Here is a 26,693-nt window from a genome sequence, read left to right as displayed (position 1 = left end):
ACACTGTACTGTGCTGGAAATTTAAAAAAAGACAAAAGACAACTTCTTAAACTGTGGTTCACAATTCCATATGGGTTCTCATAACTGAATGTAAGAGTCATAAAATTATGATTTAATAACAGCAAATGTTAGATTTGTATACCTGTTTTATACACCTATATATCTGGGGTCATGTAAAAATTTCTCTGGTCAAAAGAGGTAATGAATGGGAAAAATTTAAGAAGCCCTGCTTTAGAGGAGCTGCCAATCTGATGGGGGAGATGCCATATATAACAATATATAATCACTGAGGTTCAGAGTATGAAATATTTCAGAAGTTAACCTTTTCAACTACTTTTGATAATGTACATGGAGATACTTAGGCAATATAAGAACACAACAATCCTGGGAGACGGGTGCTATTTTTTTTTTTTTAATTTTACAAATGCAGAAATTGGAGAGGCAAAAGTTGTGACACAGCTATCAAACAAATATCTAAGGCAGCATGTGGACTCAAGTTACCTTAACTCTAGAGATAATATTCTATCCACCTTGCTATGCTATCCATCTTAACTAAATTCTAGGCACTGATAAGTTAGTTGACACAACATAGACATTATAAAGACACTGAAAGAACTTTCAAAAAGTATTATTTTCCAACAAGGACAGTGGACCTGTCATGCTTGGAACCTAAAAGCATAGTCCCAGATGTGTTTATAGCAGATATGGAAGTTACATTAAAAGGAACAAAGACAAGGAAAACTTCCTAATTGGATTAATGTGCATTAAGAAGATGAATGGATTAATAATTAAGTGAATAAATAAAAGATTGAATGAATGAATGAAAGTTTATTATGTTAAAGTATCATATTAAGCACTAAAGGTATAAATAGAAAAAGGAAGCTTTTAAGTAATGTCAGTACTAGAGAAAACATTTCTTAACCAGACATAATAATGAGGGAACCAAGGGACATTGTAAAAGGTACAGAAAGATACAGAAACAAATTTCAGACCTTATTAATTACAGAATAATGTAAGAAAACATCAATAATTATCATCTTACGTATCAATTTACAAGCTATATAAAATCTTTAAAGGAATCAACGATAGTCAAATTGAGGGCATTTTTGACAAGAATATGAATAGGGATCAAATAGTCTTACAAAACATTAAACAGTAGGTACAATTTTACAATTAGTCTAAGCTGTAGAGAAAGTAAGATCCTATAGGCATATTATATGTAGATTATGAATATGCATTTGATTATATATTTTTTTTCTTTGCTAAGGCAATTGGGGTTAAGTGACTTGCCCAGGCTCACATAGCTGGGAAGTGTTAAGTATCTGAGACCAGATCTAAACTCAGGTCCTCCTGACTTCAAAGCTGGTGGTCTATCCACTGTGCCACCTAGTTGCCCCACATTTGATTCTTTAGAATAAACATTTCATAAAAGTGTTTTTTAAACATAAAAACATATCTATAATATAAATCAAAGTCATTCTATAATCTTGGAAAATATAAATACAAAAATAACCCTTTTTCATGACCCACTCATCCATAAGGTAAGACATAAAATAATGTCACTACATGTATTCTCAACAAAGATATTCACCATTTTGATGTAGCACTTCCAGTGCTAAAAAGAAAAAAGAAGAAGAAGAAGGATTCTTTGGAATGGTCTTGTCTATCACATTATATTGATTGAAACAAGTACTGGAACATTTTAGAGTCTCTTGGAAGACAACTGTCATAAATCAAAGCATTTTGGCCTGACCATCCATATAGGAAAAGGTCAGTGGATGAGAGTATCTCTTGCTCATATTTCAACATACATTTGGATGGGTGCTCCATAGAACCTATCTATATAATTGGAACAGGCAAATAGAAATAGATAGCCATTTGCAACCAGAGATGAACAGAAGAAAGGGAGAAATCTGGATTGCATTTTGGAAATTATAAAACTCCTTTAATGATTCTAAGTTATCTGTGAAAGCTATTGTCTACTTTAAAAAAAATTTTTTTTACAAACATCCTACCAGTATTACTATATGGCATGAAAGAAATTTAAAGGATTGTAATTGAATCTGTTGAAGTTAAATTTATTGGGGGTATCTAGGTGACAGAATGGATAGAGCAGCAGCCCTGGAGTCAGGAGGACCTGAGTTCAAATATAGCCTCAGAAATTTGACACTTCCTACATATGTGACTGGGCAAATCACTTAACCCCAATTACTTCACAAAGTCATTATTGACCAAGGGACAATAGATAGGTCCATGAGAAATTTATACAGAATGCAACGTATGACTAATCAGGAATTCTGTAAAACAAACAAACAAAAAAGGAATCACCTGGCAGGAAGAAAAAATAATCTGGTCATGTGGAAACAATGAGAGATGATGTAGACAGAATATATTCTACAATTCTTTCAAAATATCAGCAGAAGAAAGAAGAATGATTATTTTATTATATTGCGTATATTTTCTGTGGTATAATTTGGAGAGTAATAATGGCTGAGTTGCACAAGCTGGGCAAACATGGATGCATTTTGATCTACATTATTGGTGGAAATAATTGAATTAAATAATTGAATATCTAGAGATAAAATACTGTTGGTTCATTCAACAGTTCCAATAACATCTCTTTATCATCAGCTTATTGCTTGACAAAGAAATGTCAGCTTGTTTCAAAGAATATAGAGAATTTTTTTACTTGCTTAGTACATGTTCTAAGAATTTCTATCAATCTTTTTTTTTTCTTCTTTTTTGGGAAGGAAGATCTATACATATATATAGTTTCCCCCTATAATTGCTTTAAAAAGATAGACACATATCTAAAGATGGAGGTAGGGAAAAGAGAGGGAAAAATTGAAACCCAAGGTTTTTCAAGGGCCAATGTTGAAAAATTATCCATGCATATGTTTTGAAAATAAAACACTTTAAAAAAAGAAAGATAAACATTCTACTTGTTCATATGGTTTAGGGATTTTAAAAAACATATATGTTTTACAAATTTTTCATGGCTAAATTTACAATTTAAGAAATGTACATTTCCAAGTGATCAATAGACATTCATGATTTAAACATTTTCTTCCCATTCAAATTTAATTTTTGGTTAACAGTATCTTAAAATATTCAACCATAGCCTTCTCTTTGGTTCCTTTATGCTTGATATATCTTACCTTGATTAATAAAGTCAGTTAACATTTATTTGTTAGTTCAATAGATTATCTCCATTCAGATTTGAAGTTTTTAACCTCTTGTATTTCCTTGGCTTACATTAAGAATTTTATATGTTGTTATATCATTCAGAAGAAAACAAACAAACAAACAAACAAATACCAGGGAGTGGAGAAGGATGCTTAATGTGGTTTCAGTAGAGCCATATAGTTTAACTTTATGCTTAAATATCAAGTCATTAATGAAATATTTTGGTTTTACTTTTAATATTATTATATCAATAATGTGATAATTTAGGGCAAGGCTATTTAATTTTTTTTCTATCCCCCATGGTTTACCACTTTACCTTTTTGTAATTGAATGGGATGTTGAAATATCTTTATCATGAAAGTTGCTTATAGACATATTTTGATTGCTAGAATTAAGAATGTTGCTGGATTAATATAAAAATGGTCACCTATAACAACAATCTTAAGCTCCAGTGGTACATCAGTAGGTTCCAGGTCTGACACATTCCTGGAATGGAGAAGGAATAAGCTAAGTGCCTGCTATTCATTGTGCAAAGCACTTTATAGCTATTATTTTACTTGAATCACCAATAGGACATCTCTTAGGATGCTGCAATAAAAAAAAATGAAGATCCTGAGAAGAATATGGTTGGCAATGAACCTTCTCAATTCAATATCAGAAGATTCTTGTAAGGATTCAATTCTGTATGTTGTTCAATGAGATTTTTAGTAATTAATTGACATTCTAAGTAATAATTGTCACCACAATGGGATAAGCATATATTGGTGAAATATAATTTGCAGAAATTCCAAAACACTATGGACTATACCAATGAGAATACTGTAATCACCTTACAACTAGCAAGATTTTGACTATATTGAAAATGGTTTTGACAAAAGTGATCTCAATACTTCAAGTAGAAACAAATAAGACAAATTTGAGGTTAATATTCCTGTAAACATAAATACATATATAGAGAGGAGATGGACATTGACATCATCACTCAACCATTGATGAAAAATTTATTGGTTCTCTCAGAAGCAATGCCTGACAACAAAACTGTTAATTCTACACATCTAAAGTATTCCCTTTTCAGAGGAGGATTAAAAACAACACTCTGTGGTTGCTTTCTGAATTGAATAAAAGGGCCAATTATTCTTCAAAAAAAGAAAAAAGAAAAACAAATCAGAACTTAAAATTCCTTATTCAAAAATTCGAATGTTTTATCTTTATGTTCTATTACATGTTGTGATGAAAAGGAAGAAAATTGTTAACAGATGAATAATATGGAAAATATTTCTATTGAACATATTTGATCCAAATGTCATTAAAATACATTTTAAAAAGGCAGCATAATCATAGTATGAAATGGGTTTTCATGCATTATAAAGCAAAAAATTCTGAGGAATTCTTTAATTTTTTTTTAAAGTAAAGAATCGTTTTTTCTCATTAAATAAAATATTTATATTCATTTGAATTCCCATTCCAGGTTTGGTTTGGTTGTTTTTATTTTATTTTGTGTTTTTATTGTTTGGTTTTTAGTTTTAGGATAGGGTTAGGAGTTGGGCATGCAATTTCTTTGGAGTAGATAATTACCACTAATTCAACTCAGTATCTTTTCTACAGATTTACTTAAAACACTGAGAAGTTAAGTAATTTTCTTAGGGTCACATAGTTATTGTGAAAGACAGGATTTGCACCTATTTTTCCTCGTGATTTCTGTTTATTTGTTTATCTACAGCATCACCTTGCATTTTTTTTAAAGTTATAAGAAAGCGTAATTTCTGTATTTTATGAATCCTTTTCACTCTTTATCTTTTATGTATGTCTGTGATATTTGCTCTTGTTAACTAAGTTCCCTGATGCCAAGAAAAGGTTTAAATACTCATGATTTCTGAATATTGTAATATTAGAAAGACAACATTCTCTTTTTGCCCTGAGTGAGATTGAAACTATCACTAACTGAGCTGGAGGTGGAGGTATGTTATGCAATGTTTTGTAATTTATGTTTATGTTATGTAATGTTTTGCAAAGAATTGTGGTGGAGAAGAAAGCTTTTGTTTTCAGTTTTAGAGAGAAATGGATGAAAGGAAACTCTACTGGAGAAAAAACAATTAAGTGAGCTGGGTATTCGGAGTACATGTGTTTTGAATGGAGATTGAGACAAGGGTTTTGAGATGACTTCCTGAAGAGCCAAGTTAGTTTGCTTATAACTCTCCCTTCCCCTCTCTTCCCCTGCTGAGAGGTATAATTGAACTACTTCTCTGCCAAAAGCCTGAAAAAAGACAGGTAAGAGCTACTTCGATTTGGATTTCTAACATTTGTTTCTACCTCTGCCCACAGATGGCATATATTTGGTCCAAAACTTCTGTTTTTTAATTATTTTTAATAATCTTGTTCTATTCTCTATAATTGAAAGTGTATTACCATTGACCACAATAAAACAAAACTTCGATAGGTCATAATTTCTCTGTAATACATATTTATACATTAATATTATCCAAATATGGTGAAAGGGTTAGCTATGTAAGATGTTAGTGACTAGCTTATTATAAAACAGGATATAAATTCTTTGGAGGATAAGATTTCTGTTCAGAATCTTTTTTTTTTTTTTTTGTTATTCATAATTTCAGGAACTTTGCCCATGTTAAAACAGACAATTAAAAATTTAAGTTAAATTCAATTCAATTGTCTCTTAGAATGTGTGTATGTATGCATATGTGTGTGTGTATGTGTGTGTGTGTGAGAGAGAGAGAGAGACAGAGACAGAGACAGAGAGACAGAAAAACAGAGAGATAGAGAGACAGAAAAACTAGGTCTCTAAATGCTCATTTCTCACCTGGCTAAATTACTTTGAGACTTCTCTGACTTCACCATGCCCAGGAAGCTCACTATTGGAATAATCTCATTATTCTGCGAAATCTCATCAGTCTTGGTACTTGACCTCATCAGTACCCTCTGCCTCTGTGACTAGAAGATAGGATTATTAACTCTAAACATATATTCAATTAAGGAGAGAGCTCAACTTTGACATTTTATCTCACCTCACTCTACTGACTGACTTCACTATTCTCCACCTCTCCAAGATACCTTTTCCTCCTTCCCCTTTTTATGTGTGTATTGTTTTCCTCCATTAGATATTAAGCTTCTTACAGACAGGTACTGTCTTTCTTCTAATTTTTATTCACAGTGATAAACACAGTGAACATAATAGTTATTTAATAAATGTTAACTATTAAAATAAAATAAAAACAACATAGGCACTTACTAAGTACCATCATTTAGAATAACTGATCATAGCAATAGTTTGAATGGAAAAAAAAAATCACAACATGGATTTAATTCAGTACTCCTCAACAGGAATACTCCAATATGATTATAAACTTTAAAAATCGATACAATCAAAAGTATAGAAAAGTAATATGTAGAGAGCCAGAACTCTGGAGAAAGGTGTTAACTCAGTGGAATTGATAATACAATGGTTATCTAGTTTTATATGCACTTAGTACTTAATATAGTTCTATAAGGTGACACCTATTCTACAAGATTGACACCTACGATGGTGTAATTATAATAGAGTATATAAGAGTCAGCAAGAACTAAACAAGAGACATTCCATCTTTGATCAGGCTCCTGGTGGTTCTCCTTCATTTCTCCAGTGAAACCAAATCCCATCTGAAGATCCTACAGAAAGCCAGCCAGGCCCCAAGTGAAAGAGACAGACTGCGAAATAATAAGGAGGAATAATAAGGAGGAGAAATAAATAAGAAGGAAATAATAAAGAATTTTAATTTTATTCCTGGCTCTTCTCATAGTAATTACTCTCAGCTGAAAGGAAGGCTGGTCCAAAGACCTCCAGAAAGCTAACCAGAACATTACAGTGATAGTATAGTTGCTCTCTAATATTCCATTCTTGACACATTTATAAGAGATAATCAAATGCTTAAAGAAGCAGGAATAGTGCCAGTGAATAAAAGAACATAATTCTCAGTCTGTAAGACAATATAGGTATCTCCTATCAATACTCCAGCTTAACCTACATATGGTAGAAGTTTAATAGGTCAGTTCTGAACCTGTTTTCCTTTTTGTTTGATGCTAATATTTCTTCTAACTCCCTGGTTGGAAAGGCTTGGCACTCTGTCTCCTTTTATCCTAGGGGTACCTTCTCCAAATAATTAAATGTCTGACCAGACTCTATTTTGGCCATGGCAAAGCCAGGTATCTTTCTTCTCTGACCTGTCACAAGTCAGAAACAACTTGTAATAAAAAGCAATCTATGCATCTGCCTATTTTTTGGGAATGAAACGCACACACACACACACACACACACACACACACACAAATGATACCCTAATAGTTTATTTTCATCAAATCCAGTAAACCAGTTTTTATAATACTAATGTCTAGACAAAAGGAGTGAACTCACAATTTCTATGTAAATAAGGAAAGTAGGCATTTAGTGTTTATGCAACAAAAAATCTATATAAATAACAAGATGGTTCTATTGTATTAAATTGCTTGAATATGATCAATTCTAAGAACATTTATTAATAATATTAATAAATATTAATATAACATGATTAAAAACATCATTTTATAATGTATAATATAAACATATTTTAACAAAGGAACAATTTTAAGTGACTTAAGAAAGAACCAATCCTTAAGAGGGGTACTCAAACTATGGCCCACAGGCCAGATTCTGCAGCTGAGGATGTTTATTCCCCCTCACCCAGGGCTATGAAGTTTTTTATTTAAAGGCCCACAAAACTAAGTTTTTGTTTTTACTATAGTTTGGCCCTCCAACAGTCTGAGGGACAGTGAACTGGCCCCCTATTTAAAATTTTGATGACCCCTGCATAGAGCAGACTATTGTGATCACTTTTGAATCTTTTTTTTATTCTATATATTATTATATGAATTTAAATTATTTTTAAATTCATGGCAGCTTCAAAATTTTGAGTCAAAATAATCTTTGAAAAAGAAATAATGAAGTTATAAATTGCCAGACAATAAGAAACAAAATGCTAACAAAAAGGAAAGAAATCAATACTTATATTTCAGTCTCTGAAATGAAGAAGAAATGGAAGATAAAGTCTAACCTAATTCTTTGTTGTTTGCAAACCATATAGACATTTTTTCCATATAAATTTATCAGAATACATATAAACTATTTAGCAGAGCAAACATTATGAAAATAGCTGGATTGCTCAAGAGTATATCAGCTGGAGACAAGAGCTGGGAGTCATTAAAAAAAAAAAAAAGATCAGAACAGAGAGAATACAAAATATTGTGAGGATTATGACAGACATGAAGTCCCTCTCTGACTATACTTGAAGCCTGGTACAGCTTCTCTGCTATTATACTAATAATAGTCTAATTCTATGTCAATTATGATTGTGGTTCTTGGTATTGTTAGTGTTTCATGATTTGATATGACCATAAAATTCACTGGAACAATCAGATAGTACACTTGACAGAGCTCTGAGCTTGGAATCAGGAAGAATTATTTTTATGGTTTCAACTCTGGTCTTAGTTACTTAATAGCTATGTGATCCTGAACAAGTCATTTAACTCTGTTTTTCTCAGTTCCTCATCTGTAAACAAATCTGGAAAAAGACATACCAAATCATTCCAATATTTTTGCCAAGAAAACCCCATATGGAATCACAAAGAGTCATAGACAACTGAACAATAACACCAAATAAAATTCATCAAGTATCTACCCTGCTCATGATTAGTCTAATTTGGTGTTTAATTTGGTGTTTGGAAAGTTAACTCAGTCCATTTCTAGGACAATATGCAAAGTCTTTTCCAGGAGATTAGAATTATTATTTCTAGTACTAGAAAGCAGTTTTTTATTACTAAAGGAATATGAGATTTAAAAATTTATTTCTTCACACAACCCTGTGAAATTAGTAGAATATAATAACCTCTTTTTGACAAAAGAGAAAACCGAGGATCAGAAAAATTAAATAACTTGCCATATTCACACATTAAGTTTCACAGCAGGTAGTCAAACTTTGATTCATTGATTTCAAATCTAGTAATCTTTTATAAGATTCCACACATATGAAATGAAAATTGTTCAAAAAATTAGGTTAAGATTTTGATATCAACATATTAGTATACTTGAGAAAGAAAAGAATAGATTGGAGGCTTCTAATAACCAGTACAGATGTGTTGGAGTTGCATGAATAGATTAGGTGATTGTTAAATTTTCAGTATGGGCATTTAAACATCAGAAATAAGCAAATTGTTAACTAGGATTATATTTATAGTTCTATTGATGGTCTAGATTTAAATTGTTAATAGTGCACATTAAATTTGTGTGGATTCAGCATTTGGGGGTGAGGTGGGATGACAAAAAGAGAATGGAGGTGGGGAGAGCCAATTGCTAAATCTTTTTCCAGTACACCTTTTCATGAAAGGATTAAAAAGATTATAAATCATGAATTAATTGATCTCAATTGTCTTTCTATTGTGCATACTATGAATAAATTCTAGAATTTGTTTTCATGTTGAACAGGACATACAAGAGCATTTACTAAAATCAAAACATATAGAAACAACAACAACAACAAAATAGGAGCCCCTTTTATACATGGAACCTTTCCTGATTTACTCTCTCTACTATTGTTTTCCCCTCAGAAATTACTCTTTATACATTTTATGTATACTTGTATATATATTTATGTTTTTTACAACTACACTAGGACAAGGTGACTGTTTCAGTGCTTAGAATTTGGTCTTGAAATAGACCCTGGTTCAAATCCTGCATCAAACATTTCCTAGATGAATATAAACTTAAGCAAGTCATTAAATGCACACTTTAGTTTCTTCTGCAAAACTGAGGTAATAAAAGTAATTATCACTTAGGGTTTTTTATGAAGACCCATGAGGACAGATAGATAGATAGGTAGATAGATATATAGAATACTTAGTAAACTTTACAGAGCTATATAACTGCATTTTCCTTTTGGTTTTGTTTATTTGTTTTTCAGTCATATTTGACTCTTCATGATCCAATTTTGGAATTTCCCTGGCAAAGATACTGTAGTGGTTTGTCAGTTTCTTGTTCAGTTCATTTTACAGATAAAGCAAATGAGGCAAACAGGATTAAGTGACTTGTCCAAGATCACAAGGGTAGTAAATATCTGAGTATTTTTTATTATTAACAATATTTTTATTTTATTCCTTAAGAACAGGGACTATTTCATTTTTGTCTATGTGTCACCAGTGTTTGGCACAGTTCTTGGTCCATACTACTTAATAAATACTTATTTACTGATTGATTCTACAGGAGTATTGAGATACGTACTTTATTATTTTTTATAAGCGGTAATTCTGCCCTGCATGATGTGTCCTCATCAGAGAAAGTACTGTGTTCTATGAGCAAATTGGAATTGAATTAGCTCAGAAAAAATGAAAGATGCACAGAATTAGAAAATCTTCCCCAAATGTTCATAGGGACTATCTTGTGTCCGATCTGTTTCAGAGCATTCCAAGCTTATTTGGCCTGATCAGCCAGTTAGTTGGACACACTGTAACTCGACTCTTAACAATGATGTCATTTTGATCCTTTTTGAGAGCAGAGGACAACAACTATAAAAGGTAGCTCACTCAAATATATTGATAATCAGTCACATTTCTTTGCACTCAGTAGTAGAAAAAATTTATTCTTTCTGAGATTTCTTTGGCTTTTGTTAGGCTAGAAAGGAACATAAAATGAAGCTTCCTCCTTTCCCTTTTCTTTATTAGCACATTCTGTTTCTATTAGGGTTTAAACTTACTTGTGCAACAAGGCACCTATGCTATTAGATATTATCTAATTTATTAGATATTCTAGATATTAGATACAGATGCCTAGTTTCCCCCTTGTTTACCTGAATATCCAATTCCAACATTTCACCCCCTGCCCAATCAACATTTGAGCATGCTGCTGATGGAAAATGACTGACAGCTTGTTAAATATTCCCATGGATGAATATATGAATATATATTCATATATTCAATTATATACATACACATACACACACATGTTCACACTCACTCATTCACATACATTTTTCCAAAAAGTGTTTTTTTAGCTGTCAACTGAGAGCTACTAGTCCAATAAGAAGACAAATAAGAAGATCTGAAAGGGGATGAGGATGATGATTCAGCTGCTCTGAATTTCATTCATTTTTGTCACTCTACCAGTCAAGAAGACTAAGTCTCCCTCATTACATTAGCACTGTGCAGGAAAATGCTGAGAAAGATAGAAACATTTGTCAACATTCCAGCAAGATATCCAAACTTAGAAGATCACCTAGAACATTTGAGGCTTAATAAATATTTTAATTCAATTTATCAAATGTTTATTAGTCTCCCAGTACAGAGAAAGTACTTTGTTAGGTACTGAGATTAAAAAAAAACATATGAAAGAATAACACACAACCCATGCTGTTAGTAGGAGAAAACAGAAGGGGGAAACACTAATAAATGTAATTCAACTTAAATCGAGTGATGAGTGTTTGGAAAACATGGGAGTGAAGGGGGAGGGGAAGGAAAAGATTTAAGGCTTAGAGGTTATTAATTATGAAAAAGAGTGCAAGAACGTATATTTGGGAGACATGGGGGAATAAAGGAAATTTTGGTCAGAGATAGAAGACTGTAAGGTGCATGTCAATTATAAAATATCTCTACCTGAAATGTTCTTTCAAATGTTTGTCAGACACATGAGATTTCTTAATAATGATGGCTCGGGTATTTACATTTAAAATTAAGATTTATTTTGTTTTGTTTTTTAAAGAGGATATATCCCACCAGGTAGATAATAAAATATTATTATATAACCTCTATTTTATAAGGAAAAAAAAACTGAGACTTCTCAAGATGATGTAATAATCCAAAAGTATCATAGCTGTAAGTATGAGAGGCAGAATTTGAATCCCTGTTTGGTACTATTCATACCATGCCATACTGCATCTCCTCTGGCATACTGTCATAAGTCACATAAATTCTAGTTAATCAGAGTCATCTGAAAATCTCGAGTTAGATTTTAATACTGTGAGCCTATAAAGATGATTTTTGCAAGACATTGAGTCTTTCATGTCACTCTAACTAAAAGATTTTAAAATATATATCCAGATAAAGGAAGTACAATTATACTTTTTTACCTAGCATCAATGGAAGTATGCAGTAGCAGAGTTATTAAGTTATTAGAAAATATGTACATTTCAAGCAAAAATGAGTTTAACAATAAACTCACCATAAATACTTGGTCAGTTGTAATAGCTACAGATAATAATGACCATGGTGATAGGAAAGTTTTTAATGTTGTTAAAGCTCTATTTAAATGTTTTGAACATATAATAATAATGTTTGCCATATTTGTCATATTTATCTTTTTTTTCTTTTAAAATTAAAAAACAACTTCTTAGGTAGTAGTAATTTGTTTCAGTTCAACTGTAGAAATCCTCATTTTTTTTTTTTTTACATTTCCACCTTCTTCATTATTAAGCAATTAATAGAGCTATATCACATAACCAAATCTGAAGATTTCATTAAAATCTTGGTAAAGCAACTCAAGAAAAACAGATGTTTCATAATCAACAACAGGCATTTCTTATCTAGGAGATGCAAAATTCCTCCATAGGAACTCATGTGAAATTTGGAAGCTGTCATGATCTAGCAATGATGTTTTTTAGATCCTAGTCTTTCCATGATACATCCAAATTATGCTATAATGCACACATGTGTGTATATTGTATGTATTCATATATATCTATATATGTGCCTATATTCTAGAGCTATATAAAATTCCCCAGTCAAGTTCTTATGTGAATTTTTAATTTAATTTTATTTTTACCAGAATCTGAACCTATTTCTTTTTAAACATCTCAAAAAATAAAAACATAGCAAACAAAGATCTTATAGGATCTTCTTTTAAATTTCACTGAAGGTTATCTCTTAGTTATTTTAAGAGGTAGTATCAAATACTAATACTTTACTAACTTTAGAACATAAAGAAGAAAGTGTCCAAGCACATGGAATGACAGCAAAGATCGGGGGTATTTCTCCTTTAAATACATAATTAAGGATAACAGATTCTGTCAGACAAAAACAGGTATTTGGAGTTTATTGTGTGCCTCCTGCTATGACTTTAAATTCCAATTCCAGCTTCTGGTTTTGTAGTTTCTAGCTTTCAGTTCAAGTCTTGGGAACTAATATTCCTTTTGTTGCCGTTGTTCAATTGTAATAATAGAGTCTGACTCTCCAAGACCCCATTTTTACAAAAATACTGTAGTAGTTTGTCATTTCTTTCTCCAGATCATTTTTTAGATGTGGAAACTGAGGCAAAAGGGCTAAATGACAGTGTAAAAGTGTGAAGTCAGTTTTGAATTTAGGTCTTCCTGATTTGGGGCCTGACACTACTGTGCAAATTAGCTGCCCTAATATTCCTATGAAACTCTTATTATTAGAATAAGCTTTGCATGGCAGCTTTGCCTGATTTCAACTCCATGAAAAAGATGCCTATTCAGGATAAACTCATTACTTTTAATCTCATCAACCTACTAAATCAAATCTTGGAAATACCTCCCTCAGGCTACTTTCCCTTTTCATTGATGGGCTGGGGGAGAACTACCAAACTCATTGCAAAGCTTACTTATAAAGGGCAGAAATTAGACTTTTAGTTCACTCTAGTTTGAATCTACTACTCTATTAGTTTTCAACTCAGTGTAAAAATATGTCTCCTGGTGTTTTACATGTACAATTTCCAATCTTTTCTGTACTGTCTTTTCCCATTTGGTTTTAAGTTCCTTGGGATCAAGGACTGCTTAATACTTTTCCTGGTACATAGTAGATATTTGATAAATGTTTATTTAATAGAATTATTTGAAATACTCTAGACCCAGGCTCAGGAAGACCTGAGTTCAAATTTAACCTCAGACACATATTGGCTTTGGGATCCTGCACAAGTTAATTCTATTTGGCTCAGTTTTCTAATCTGTAAAATGGAGTTAATAGTAGCATCAACTTCCCAGACTTGTGGTGAGTATTAAATAAGATATTATTTGTAAAGCACTTAGCACAGTGTTTGGCACAAATTAGAAACTTATCAAATGCATTATAACAAAGTAAACCTAATGCAGTCTTTAGTGTGGTAGTGAGACTGTAATTGGCTTTGATCATTTGGATCCAGATTTCCTTTCTTCAGGGGGAAATTTGTCTTATGGTTTGTTTAGAAGTTGGCATTATTACTGGCTCAGTTGAGAATCTAGCAAATGATTTCAATGTTTAATCTTTGTCCATTCTCTATTCTTTATATTTCCAATTCCAGTAGATTCTAAAGTTTTTGTATTTGGGGGAGTTGGTACACACACACACACACACACACACACACACACACAAAAGAATAAGAGAAGAGAGACCTAGGAATATGGAATAATCCCTGTTATCAATAAATGTCAGGAGCAGAAAAATAAGACTTCATAGAGTAGAGGAGGAGTGAAAGTACATTTTGCCTACAAGTTGAGTCTGAATTGGATTTCAGCTGACTAAAAAAAGATAATCAATTACAATTCTTGAGTATTCACTAAGTACTAAAAATTATAAGGAATGGCAAGCAGAGATATAAAACAGAAACAATCTCCTCCCAAGTACACACAATAATTGGGGTAATAGAAAAGTATAAGGCAACACAGTTACAAAAATTATATTCAACAAAACAAATAAATATTCATTGAGTGTTTTCCTAAGATGTAGCTATGCATTGTAAACATATATAAATCTACATAAAATCTACATAAGGGATGGAAAGACTTTCAAATATTATATATACAAGATCCAAATTATACTATCATCTATAGCACTTGAAGGTTTGCAAAATACTTTACAAATATTATCTCATTTGATTCTCACAACATTCTTGGGAGTTAGGTGATATTATCATCTACATTTTAAAGATGAGGAAAATTAAGAAAACATATGATGAATGATAGATAGATGGATAACTCATAAATAGAATCAAAAATTGAAATTATAGTTTTCCAACTATTTCCCTTAAAATGCATAACAAATACTAAATGATATCATATTAGGTTAGATCCAATAGCACTTTAAATAAGTATACAGCATTTGGTTTTCAGTAAGAATTAGTAAAAGAAGATATACTAATATTTATAGTAAATTTGAATTTATAGTAAAATTTATGGTAAATTGAATTAAGACACTCACCACAAACACCACAAACACATGTGTGTGCACCTGTGTGTGTGTGTATCCCAAGTTGCTCATTGTATCACCTGTCAAATCCAATGGATTACTAATACTAATAATAATGTTCTAACTTTCAATATTTGCTTCTACCCAACCTAAAATAATTTGATGTAGATGATTGGTAATCTATAAGAATCATAAAACAACTAGATTCTATTTAATATAATTAACTTTGTCCAAAAAATTGACCATTTCATGAGCAGAGATTTTGCAAAGCCTCTATTCTGACAAATTTATTTTATTGATCACAAAAGAATAAAGGAAGTATATCAGAAGACTTTTCCTAAGCTAATTATGAGGTATGGTGGGGCATGAAGGAAACAAACCAGGAGAAAGAGCTACTCAAATTTGTCTTGCACCAGAATTGTTTAGGCTTATCTTAATGTACTAGGGATAGAATAATATTGAAAGTTAACATGATAAATGTGTGAATTCTAATTCAAATAGATAACGTTTCCCATTAATAATTTTAACTATAAAACCTGGCCAGACTTTATTGTGCTCCATTAAAAATATCCAACAAACTGTGTCCACTTTTAAGGGAATTTTTAAATAGATGTGTTTTGGATTTTAAATTAATCAACCTTTTGTTCCAAAGACTACTTCAGTTTATAAGAAATGATTAAATATTTCATTCTATTTCACAGATAACTAAGGACTTCATATCAGAAGTGAACAATTATAATGGAGTACTCGAAACATTAGTGGCTATATGTTTGCCACTGAGAGACAAATTTTGGGATTTTCTAACTCTCCACTGAATTATTTTTAAATCACTTTTCTTGGTTACTTTACTATCTGTAAACTTAAGAAAATGTGATTTTTAAAAATTGTATCCTGTAATTATTTAAATTTATGTACTTTATAAATTCAAATATAGAAAGATTATTTAGACCAGAAGATATATAGGGGATCCTTTAAAATATGACTTCATTTTTTAGTTGAGCCAATCAAAGTTCAGAAAAAATTGAAACTTGTCATCTAATTAATGACAGACTAATAATATGAAGTCATAACTTTTGATTCCCACTGCTATTTGCATCCTTAGTTGAGACAATCGGAAACCCTGAAAATGTTATATATTGAAGTATTTAAAATATGTAATTTAATAGTCATCAAGTATTCAAAATAACAGTTTCTAGTATGTGTATGTATCTATCTAGATACACACACACACACACATATATTTATATATATATGTGAATGTGAAGACCCTACTATTTAATTTAAGAAGAATGGATGGTCCTTAAATTGTTACATGCCAAAATAGTCTTTGACTAAAACACTACTCTTTCATTAGCTTCAAAATAAACTGTCCTCTATAACTAAGACAATTGCTGTTCTTACTGTTCTTCCTCCCACCCAATCCAAATTTGTCTATAAAGCAAGACCTTTAATAGCATTAATTTTATCCTTTGTTTCCTGGTGAGGAGACTGACACACACAAGTCATACCAAATCATTGTTAAGTATGGGGTGTTCTTGTGGTTTACAATATGCTTTCCTGGAAAATGAGCTATCAAGAGATTGTGATAGAATGATGTTATCCTCCTAGTTTAGCAGAATCTACACAGGCTTACAACAGGCATCATGCCATATCTCAATTCTTCACTCTGCCAAAAAACACAGGCTGGGGATTATTCTCCTGACATCACTACCAAGTAGGAAGTAAGCAACCATATGCTAGGTACTGGTTGCAACAGTGCAATATTCATGCCCCCTAGTTCAAAAAGCATTATTCTCTTAATTTCAGTATAAAACAAGTCTTCATGTAGTTGTCCATTCCAGAAGCATGTTCTCCCTGAATGCTAAATTTATCTGTTAATACTTGATACTTAGGTGCCTAGAAACTGATAGTTAAGAAGACTTTACACCTGTGCCATGTAGTATCCTCTTGTTTCATTATTTGAGAACTACCTAAGGAGACAGGTAATATGTTCCTTCAAGAATTTCCTAAATATTAAATTATGACCTGGTTGACTTTAACAAGATAAAGACATCATAGATTCTTGGCAAAAGTCCCTGATTAATGCTAAAATAACAATTAAGTGTTTTCATATTCATTCAAATAGTTCAAGTGACCTGCCTAAGGTCATTTAGTAAACTAGATTAGAACCTTACTTATGTTTCTCCAGCACCACACTGTAATAATTTCCTATAGAATAAATGACATATTCAAAATGTTTTTCCTTTGAATATTACTTCCTGATGCCAAATAAAAAATATGCAAGTCATATTCACTGGAAAACTGTATAATGAATGTGATTTAGTAATGCAGACAAATTTAAATATTTGACCTGCTGTTCCTAATATTTTATCCCTTAAGACCAAATTTAAAAAAAAAAATGTCCTAATTTTACCCATTTTCCCTTCTTTATTCTTTAAAAGGGTACAGAAACATATAGCTATCCTGTGAGTTAGAAATAAGCAATATCTTATTATAGAGCACTACCAAGTAATGAGATATACTTAATAAAAAAAGTAATTAGAACTACAACCCAATTGATATATTTTATAGTTTTTTTTTTCTTTTCCTCGGTGATTTTAAATCTTAGAGGTAGTTTTCATCACTGCTCTATTAAATAGGTATGGTATTTAAATAATAATTCTGTAGTTACTAATTTAAAACTACTTAAAATGTCAAAAGTTTCCAGGCTTCAATCACTTTCCAAATTATTGCACTGGAAGTACTCATTAACTGGAACATAAACAGGATCATTTTTACCTCCTGTTTTATGCCACTTTTCCTATTTTATTACTAGAGTAACAGTTTCTCATGAACCATGAAGGGAATTCATTGTGAAAAAACAAAAGGCATGCTCTATTTCTCTCCAGAATATTGGTTTTACTACAGATACCTATGACTATGCCAATGTGAAAAGATTGCTGAGTATTATGTAATGACATGCTTATATCTATCAGAAGTTCAGTAAACATTGGAAAGACAGTGTTTCTTGAGATTTATCAAGAATTGTGTATTTTAGAAATTGATCCCCTCTGGGGTACTATACTAACTTTTGGTAATTCAATTTGGTAATTTAATTTATTGGCATTTGTAGAAGATAATATGAATCCAAAATATTGAAAATGAAAGAAACAACTCACCTTCTGACAGAGAGATAGTGAACTTAAAATCCAGAAAGAGACATGTATACTTTTAGACATGGCTAATATGAGAATTTATTTCATAAACTATATAGAGGTAAGAGATTTCATTCTTCAAAAAATGTGATGTAATAGGAGACAGAATTTTTAAAAAATGGTACTTGAAAAATAAAATATAAAAATAACTATTTTGATAAATAAGTTAAAAAGAGATGATAAAAAAACCAAATAAGGGAAATAGAGTTACATAACTAACAGGTCAATGAAAGCAGAATTAACAACTAGACAAGAGAAAAGCTTATCTTTTGGACCATAATATCTAGAGTGCTCCTATTGAAGCATTCAAATAAAGGTATTCTTTTAAACAACAACAACAACAACAAAAAAAAACATATGAAAAGGCTTTTACTAAATGCATCCACTAATAGTCATAAGACAGCAATGAGGAAGAGTCTGAAAGTGTAATTTCTATTAGACTAATAATAAATCTAAAGTTTCTCAGGTTAGAATAAGAATTATCATTATCTCATATACTTGCCTTTTCTCATCAAGTTCCATAACTTTAAAATTTGTGTATTTACATTTTCATTCCTCTTGATTTCAAAGGAAAAATAGATTGTAAATATATTCTTTTACTTGAAATGTGTATTTCTTACTTGAAATATATCCTTAACAGCAACTTTCTATCTCAGAATCAATTGCAGCTTTCACTTTTAATATAATGAAAATATATATAATCCTCATAAATTTCCTAAGATTTCTTAGTTGTTTTTATTTGTCTAAGTGTAATTTGAATGGGGGAAGGAGACTTGTTTTTTCCTCTAAACTTCTTTTAATTACTTAATTTGGTAATTTTTAAAAAATGTGTAACTTCTTATTTTGTTTGTTGGTTTGTTTGTTTTCCTGATGGTAGAACTGATGATGAATGCCTTACTAGAATGAAGTTCTATGGTTGGCAGTATGCATTTCTAAAAGTACAAATTGAGTAATCAGCCAAGACCATGCTATGCAAAAGTGTCCTTGCCCCAAGCTGTTTCACTGTCTGAATAAGTTAGATTAATTTATCCAGGACTCCTCATTACCTAACTATGTTGGTTTTCATATTTAACTCTTCTTGAAACAATTTGAGGATTTTAGAAAAATAAACTGAAGGCAAAAGAAGATCTGAATTATACAGAACTTTATTAGCTAAGTAATGGTAAAATGATGACATTATCCAGTACTTTGCTAATTAAATGCTCAAGATATGGGCATTTATATATTCTCTCAGTAAAAGCTTCAAGCAAAGTGAAATACTGGAAGTTAATATGTAACAAAAGAACATAACTATTTTTCTCCCTTATGTGGGTATTCATGCTTAAAAACTTTAGAAGGGAAAACAAAGAAAAGTGAAATGAATATCACATAATGATTATATGGATTAACCCTTAGATAACAGACTTTTTGGCACTTCCTCAATCATCCATTACATTATGTGAGAAAATATATTACGTCATTTAATATCAATTTGGAAAATTATTTTAAAAAAGAAAAGTTCTAAGTTAGAAAAATGGAATACATTAAAGAAAACTGTCATTTGATGACAGACTAATTTTCAAAAACTGAGATAAATATCATATAGTTAATGATTGTACAAATAACATAATCATTGTGCCTTACTGTAACGGCATGTTAAATATTGATCTATGTAGGTTAAACTTTATTGCAATATATTCAGTGGACCAGTTTTGAGTATTTTACCTTGTTAGAATTTTGTCATATTTTCTTTTACCTAAAACAAGTGAACAGTTGTGTGGGTCTCAAAGCTGTATTTTAGCACACTTTTTCCAATGAAATTTGACCATAGTCATTAAGAAAATCCATAATGTACACATATTCACAAACTTAAACCTTCCCCAGATGATGATCCATTACTGAAATTCTTTCTATAGTGAAATTATAGTTCTATACATCTTAAAAAATTATTTAACTCTTCTGAAATTTGTTGTAACTATTATTTCTATGTAAAATAATGTAATAAAAGTAATGATGTGAACAAAATGAAATTATGGAATCTCAGAAATATAATGTTAAATTCAATTTTATACAAACATAATTTTTAGATTCTTAAAACAATTGTATATACATGACCCATTTATTCAACAACAAGAAAGACTAATAACAAGTAGATTATTCATTAATCATCATTTTTTAAGCTTCTAGGATAACATTTTCAACCTAATGAGTATTTGTTGAAAAGCTTTAAATGATAAGATTTAAATTATGCCTCTGATCTTAAATTAGATATTCAAGTTCGCATCTTTTCCTGATTTCCAAGTTCATTATAATAAAAATATCTGGTTCTCAACAAAACTCTGTATGTATGTGTATATATATATATATATATATATATATATATATATATATATACATATATATATATGAATGAATATGTGTATATACATTTGAATATACATAAATGCTAGATCTGTGATTTAGATTATACTGATATAGGAACTCCAACTGAAGAAATATTCTCTGCTAATGAAAATTATGATTTTTTTTTCTGAAACTTAGAATTTTACTTATGTTGGCCACTAATAGCTTAAGTGACTTGCTTCAGGTACTATAGTATGTGTATAAAAGAAGACTTGAACAAAAGTATTCCTGATATTATTTGTCTTTCTATTTACTATGCCATATTGCCTTTCTTTAAATCTAAAAGAAAACTAAATCATCCTCATGACAGGGTGAACTGCTAATAGAACATACTGAGACCAAACTAACCAACAGTAGCTATAAATGTTAATCAATGGTTTTTAAATTAATCAGTTATTTTTACCATTGAACTATTTTATTCTTCAAATATCTACAATGCATTCTTTCTCTACTTTTGGGGCAAGGCAAAAATTGTCAATCTTAATTTTTTAGAAAGGACTTAGAGAATGATAAGTAGCTTTAAAATAGATGCTAGAAATTAAATTATTTCTTTAAATTCTATCAGATATTTGTTGTTGTCAAAGATGGACATGGATCAGAAGGAGTGTCATCTCTTTAATACATAGAATAGCTAAAGAAGTTTTTACTACAACTTTTAGAATTCTGACCTTAGATTCCAATTCTAGCAAAAAGAACTTCCCCATGTAATACAAATCAATAGTCCTAATAATAATAATAATAATAAAGGTTTCAAAGAGAAGACCAGTTGCTTAATTCATTGCTTTTACAATATCAGTTACTATGGTGTACTTAAAACAATCTCTTTACTATTTTTCATCTTGAAAATGATAGAGTACACAAACAATTCAAGAAAATAAGGAAGACATATGGATGTGGTGTTTTCCAAATACAGAATGCACTATTTCAATTACCAACTTTCCACTTTCCAAATTCTTCAAACTTAAAGTGTTCAGATTAATCAGAACATTTTATATTCAAAATAAAATAGGCATAATTACAAAAAGGCAAAGTAATTAACAAAACTTTTGCCCCTGCCCCCTGACATAATTTCTTATGACCTAGTTTCACATAGGCAGCTATAGGTTACTTTGGAGAATGATTGATTTGCTTAGGGAGAAACAGCTGTAAATACAGTGAGAAAAAAAAAAGTATGTTCACAAAGAGAAAAACATTATATTTTTTAATACCTAGAAGTATTTTCAGAGGAAAGTTTTTTATATTGCATACATAGGTATTTGTATATAAATCCACATTTTCTTGCTATCTTTTTACATTCTGATATAAAATAGATACATTGCAAACTTGAACACAATGTCACACCTGGCCATTTTGTATGTATGCCTGAGCAATAGATACCCTTGTATTCATACAATTATGTATGAATACACATACATATACATATATATATGAATAGCATCAATGCAAGTCTCTTTGTAGTAAGATACAGGTATACATGGGTTTGTATATGTATGTATATTTGGAAGAGTGGATGAATAGGTGGAAAGGCATGCATAAATTGTCATCCAGGTGTGCCTTCCCATCCAGCCCACACTATAAACTCACTAATACATGTATGTATAATAATACACATACATCAGGGCATGTGCATATGAATATATATATATATATATATGTGTGTGCATATATATATATATATATATGTAGATATACCTATTTATTTTTTCATGACTTTCAAATAGGGTAGGAATATTATTCATTTCAACAAACTTTTTTATATACTATGTGAATATCAATATGTATAGTTAGCTTTCTTTATGAGTGATGTTTAACATTATCTGGAAGAATTATTCAACTCTGAAAGCAACTCTCTCGAAAGCAACATTTTGCATGATTTTAAAATATGTATGATATTTGTTACCTATTCTTTTGGAAAATTCTATTTTTGCTAGTAAGATATTATTATTATTGTAACAATAGAAATTTTCAAGTAAGAATTTTTTTTTTAAATTTCACACTTATCTTTTTTTTCCAAAAAAGCTTTCAAACTGAATTTTCAGATGTTAATATATTTTAAACTTTTACATTGATCCAAATAAATAACTCTCAAAATATTCAAAACAAAATAATATTCCAGATGAACTGATTTACAGTGTCCCAATAGATATGCTTATCCCAATCACTGTTACAAATAAAGTAAAAATGAAATTAATAATTACTATCTTCACTTTCTTACCTATAATATCTTTAAATATGAAATAGTTAAACTTTGATAATTAAAATACTTTTATAAGTTTCAGTTTATAAGTCAGTGTTACAATACTCTTAAAGGTATCAAAACCAAAGTAAAGGAATTCCTGAGAAATTTTCCCTTTAAAAAAAAAAAAAATCTTTCTCCTCTGTGTGTCTCTCTCTTTCTCCCTGTCTCTGTCTGTGTCTCTGGTCTCTTTTTCTCTTTCTGCCTCTGTCTCTGTCTCTGTCTCTCTCTATCTCTGTGTCTCTGTTTCTGTCTTTGTCTTTCTGTCTCATGTCAATGAGACACCTATCCTAAGCAACTTTTTAGCCATGTTACTCTTTAGTGAGATATCCTGTCCTTTACATATGGAAATTTAAAATAAGCAATCTTCCTTTATAACAAGCATTCTTATGCAGGGGGAGAGGGAGGGAAGGAGGTAATGAGAAAGACAGAGAAAGATACACACACACACACACACACACACACACACACACACAGAAATAGAGGCAGAGAATCAGAAAGACAGAGACAGACCGAGAGGGAGAGAGACAGAGACAGAGACAGAGATAGAAAAAGAATTTACTTATATTATTTTCTGTTTCTTGTGCTCTTCTGTAGTTTTTAATTAAAAAAAAAAGAAACGAAGGTAATCATTTGTCAATACAGCCTAATCACATATTTATAAGGCAAGGCAGGATAGTACTTCAAAGCATTTCTGTTTCTTTAAAAGGAAGAACTATTTTTGAAGTCATGTTTCTTAAATTGTAAGAGTGACCTCTAGTGCCTTACTTCTCTGTTATACGTCGGCAGTTCTATGCTGCAATGCTTTGCTTTTTATTTATCTATTTTTAAATAATGATTCATGTAGTTTTTAAATACAATATGCAACGATAACCAAAGTACAATTGTCTTAGTAATGTGTAAATAATTAAAGTTTGTCAGGATCTGGAGTACTTCAAGAATTAAATTAGAGTAGTAGGCAGTTGCCTACAAGAGTTAAGTGTTCATTTTTTGTCCTGATATATACACTAGAGCATTGAACGAGCTACCATTACTGAATGACAACACAAAATCATCGTGGTAATTTTATATAAGTGACTGTGTTGTGCTCAGAGTTTCATTTATGCTTCTTCCCCTTAGCATACTTCCTCAGGATCTTAAGTACTGTAAGATGTTGAGTTACTACAAACTTCCTACTTAACTGTTTAGTTGTTTCCCCCAAACTGTCCCCCAGCTGTACTGCAGTCATGTAATTCCTGAGTGTTCCTACTAGCACTTTCTTGAAAGAGCCAATCACTCACACATTTTGGAGATGGTGAGAGAGGAGGATGGGAATCAAGATTTCAACAAAGAAAAAAAAAAACAATTATATTATATCATTTTGAACTTTGAGCAAACTGATAATGAAAATCCTAGTCTTTGAGACTATGAACATTTCATCAAAGGAAGGAGATAGTCTGCTTACTTTGGACTGCTAACCATTTAAAAAACAAAAACAATACAAATTAACTTTTTATAAATTATTATAAAATATTAATTCATTGGGGTTCTGCCAATCTCTTTTCTGAAACATCTTTTGATTAGATTCATAATGCTGTTATTTAAAGATAAGTTTATTATCTGTTTATGTGTTTATACAATCCACATGCATGTACACACAGATCACTCATAAATAAGACTTTTAATGACATTATAAAAGTATATCTAAAAATATAATTTTCATCAATGTCTAGATCATCAGCTACATTTCTGTTTCTTATGTTTAAAAAAAAAAACTTTCTACTACTGGAAATGAGACCCCTCTCTTTCAGGTATACCTGTGTAGCTCAATATCCAATGTTTGGGTGTTCCTACATGTGTTCTTCTTCTGAACTATACAATAAATCAGTTATTAGAGTACCACTGTAATTCTAAAGATGCAGACAGATACTAGTCTACAAAATTATAACCTGCTAACATTCTAGCTGATGCAGTGTACTATAAAGTCTGCCAGTTCTTTTCTGTTGGACATAATTCCTACAAAATGCAGTACTTCTCAAAAGGAATAAATGAAGATATTTGCATACTAGTCCTTGGTTAAGATGCTAATTTCAGATTTTACTAGAATTTGAGGTTTTTCAATGGATATTTAAAGAAGGCAGAGTAAATATTATGCCTACAGACAAAAGTAAAAAAAAAATACAGGGTACATTTTAGAAAAGAGAACTAGTGGGGGTGGGGATGGGGGTGGCAGTTGTAAACAGAGATTTCTTTTCCAGGGTTACCACTTAAACAGAAGATTCAGAAGGATGATTTTTTTCCACAACAAATTTTGAAATACTATTTAAGATAATAATAAATATAATAATTAAGAAAAATAGTAAACCACAAAGTTTTTCAGATAGCCTGAAGTTTTAAAAATCATTTGTTTTACTTACGTATATTTCCTGATACTACTGGGCTCCAATTTTGAATAGGTAAGAGAAACAGGAGCTTGAGGAAGGCTTCAGTGACAGAATCCATGTTCATATTCATTGAGGCACCCAAAGAACCAGATTATTAGGAAGCAGCTGCTCTCTTCAGTCCTATTTTTGTTCCTCTTCTCTCTGCCTCCGTCGTCCTCGTCTCTCTCCCTCACTCTCCCTCTCCCTTTTTTTTTTTCTCTCTCTCTCTCACTAAAGCCTTCTCAGAGCCCAGACTCCTCAGTGAAATGCACCCTGCATCCTCTCAAACATGAATACACACCTCCAAACCTGCTCCCCATCCCCTACCCCTCCCTAACAGCAGCAATCCCTGAAGAGCAGCAGCAAAAAATCTCTCTTCCAATTTCTCAGAATCACTCAGGGCTAAACTGCTAGACTACTCTGTACAGCTTGGTTACTGAAGCTTCATGTTCATAATGTGTCCTGGACACCCCTTGTGGTGACAGGTAGGAAATGTGAGTCTATGATGAAAGCCAGACAATGAGATACAGCAGCCTGCACATTGGCATCGATATAGGCTCTTGCTGCTGTTTTTGCTCCCTCTGTGCTCATTCATCATAATGAACACTTTGGGGGTGGGGAGAGAAAAGGATTGGGGAGGAGGAATAAAATATTCCTCATTCAGTAGCCCATCTTCATCTTTCCTCCTTTTAATTGGCAGAGTATTTCAAAGTACTGCAGCTTGAAAAAATACATTATAACCCAGAGATATTTAATGTTAATTCTGGTGGCATTCAGGTACAACTGCCCTGTGTTATCAGTTTAAATGATTCCATTAGAAACTGAATAATGTAAACAGACTCAAGGAAAAAAAAAGTCTTCAAGAAGCTTTTTTTTTTTTAATTTGTTTTCTTTATATGAGGTGTCAGCATTTTTATTTTATAAATTCCTGTTAGGGGAATAGAGTCATTCTTGGAAGACATTTAAAAGCATGAAGTATTGACCTGGCTGGTACTTTTGTTATTTTGTTTCAGGATGAGGAGAGTCTACTCAATTAAATTGAATAGTTTTAATTTGATCCAAAGTTCTAAAACATCTGGTTACTCTAGAAATGTGACACTCACT

The 26,693-nt window shown here is 31.2% G+C and overlaps 1 protein-coding gene across 2 annotated transcripts in view; it reads right to left on the bottom strand.

Annotated features, from left to right (window-relative positions):
- The window catches only part of LOC100916704 (contactin-associated protein-like 4), a 604,589-nt gene extending 578,479 nt beyond the window's left edge, over positions 1-26,110 (bottom strand). Inside the window, exon 1 of one of the 2 annotated variants that reach the window (XM_031937658.1) lies at positions 25,584-26,110. In XM_031937658.1, the coding sequence (XP_031793518.1) occupies positions 25,584-25,680 (97 nt within the window). In that variant the 5' untranslated portion in view covers positions 25,681-26,110. The remainder of the gene's footprint in view (positions 1-25,583) is intronic. The other variant, XM_012542655.2, reaches the window with a different exon arrangement.
- Between the last annotated feature and the right edge of the window lie 583 nt (positions 26,111-26,693).

The sequence above is a fragment of the Sarcophilus harrisii genome, chromosome 1 (genome assembly GCF_902635505.1).
Source record: "Sarcophilus harrisii chromosome 1, mSarHar1.11, whole genome shotgun sequence".
Lineage (NCBI taxonomy): Eukaryota > Metazoa > Chordata > Mammalia > Dasyuromorphia > Dasyuridae > Sarcophilus > Sarcophilus harrisii.
This window is presented reverse-complemented; position numbering and strand designations above follow the sequence as displayed.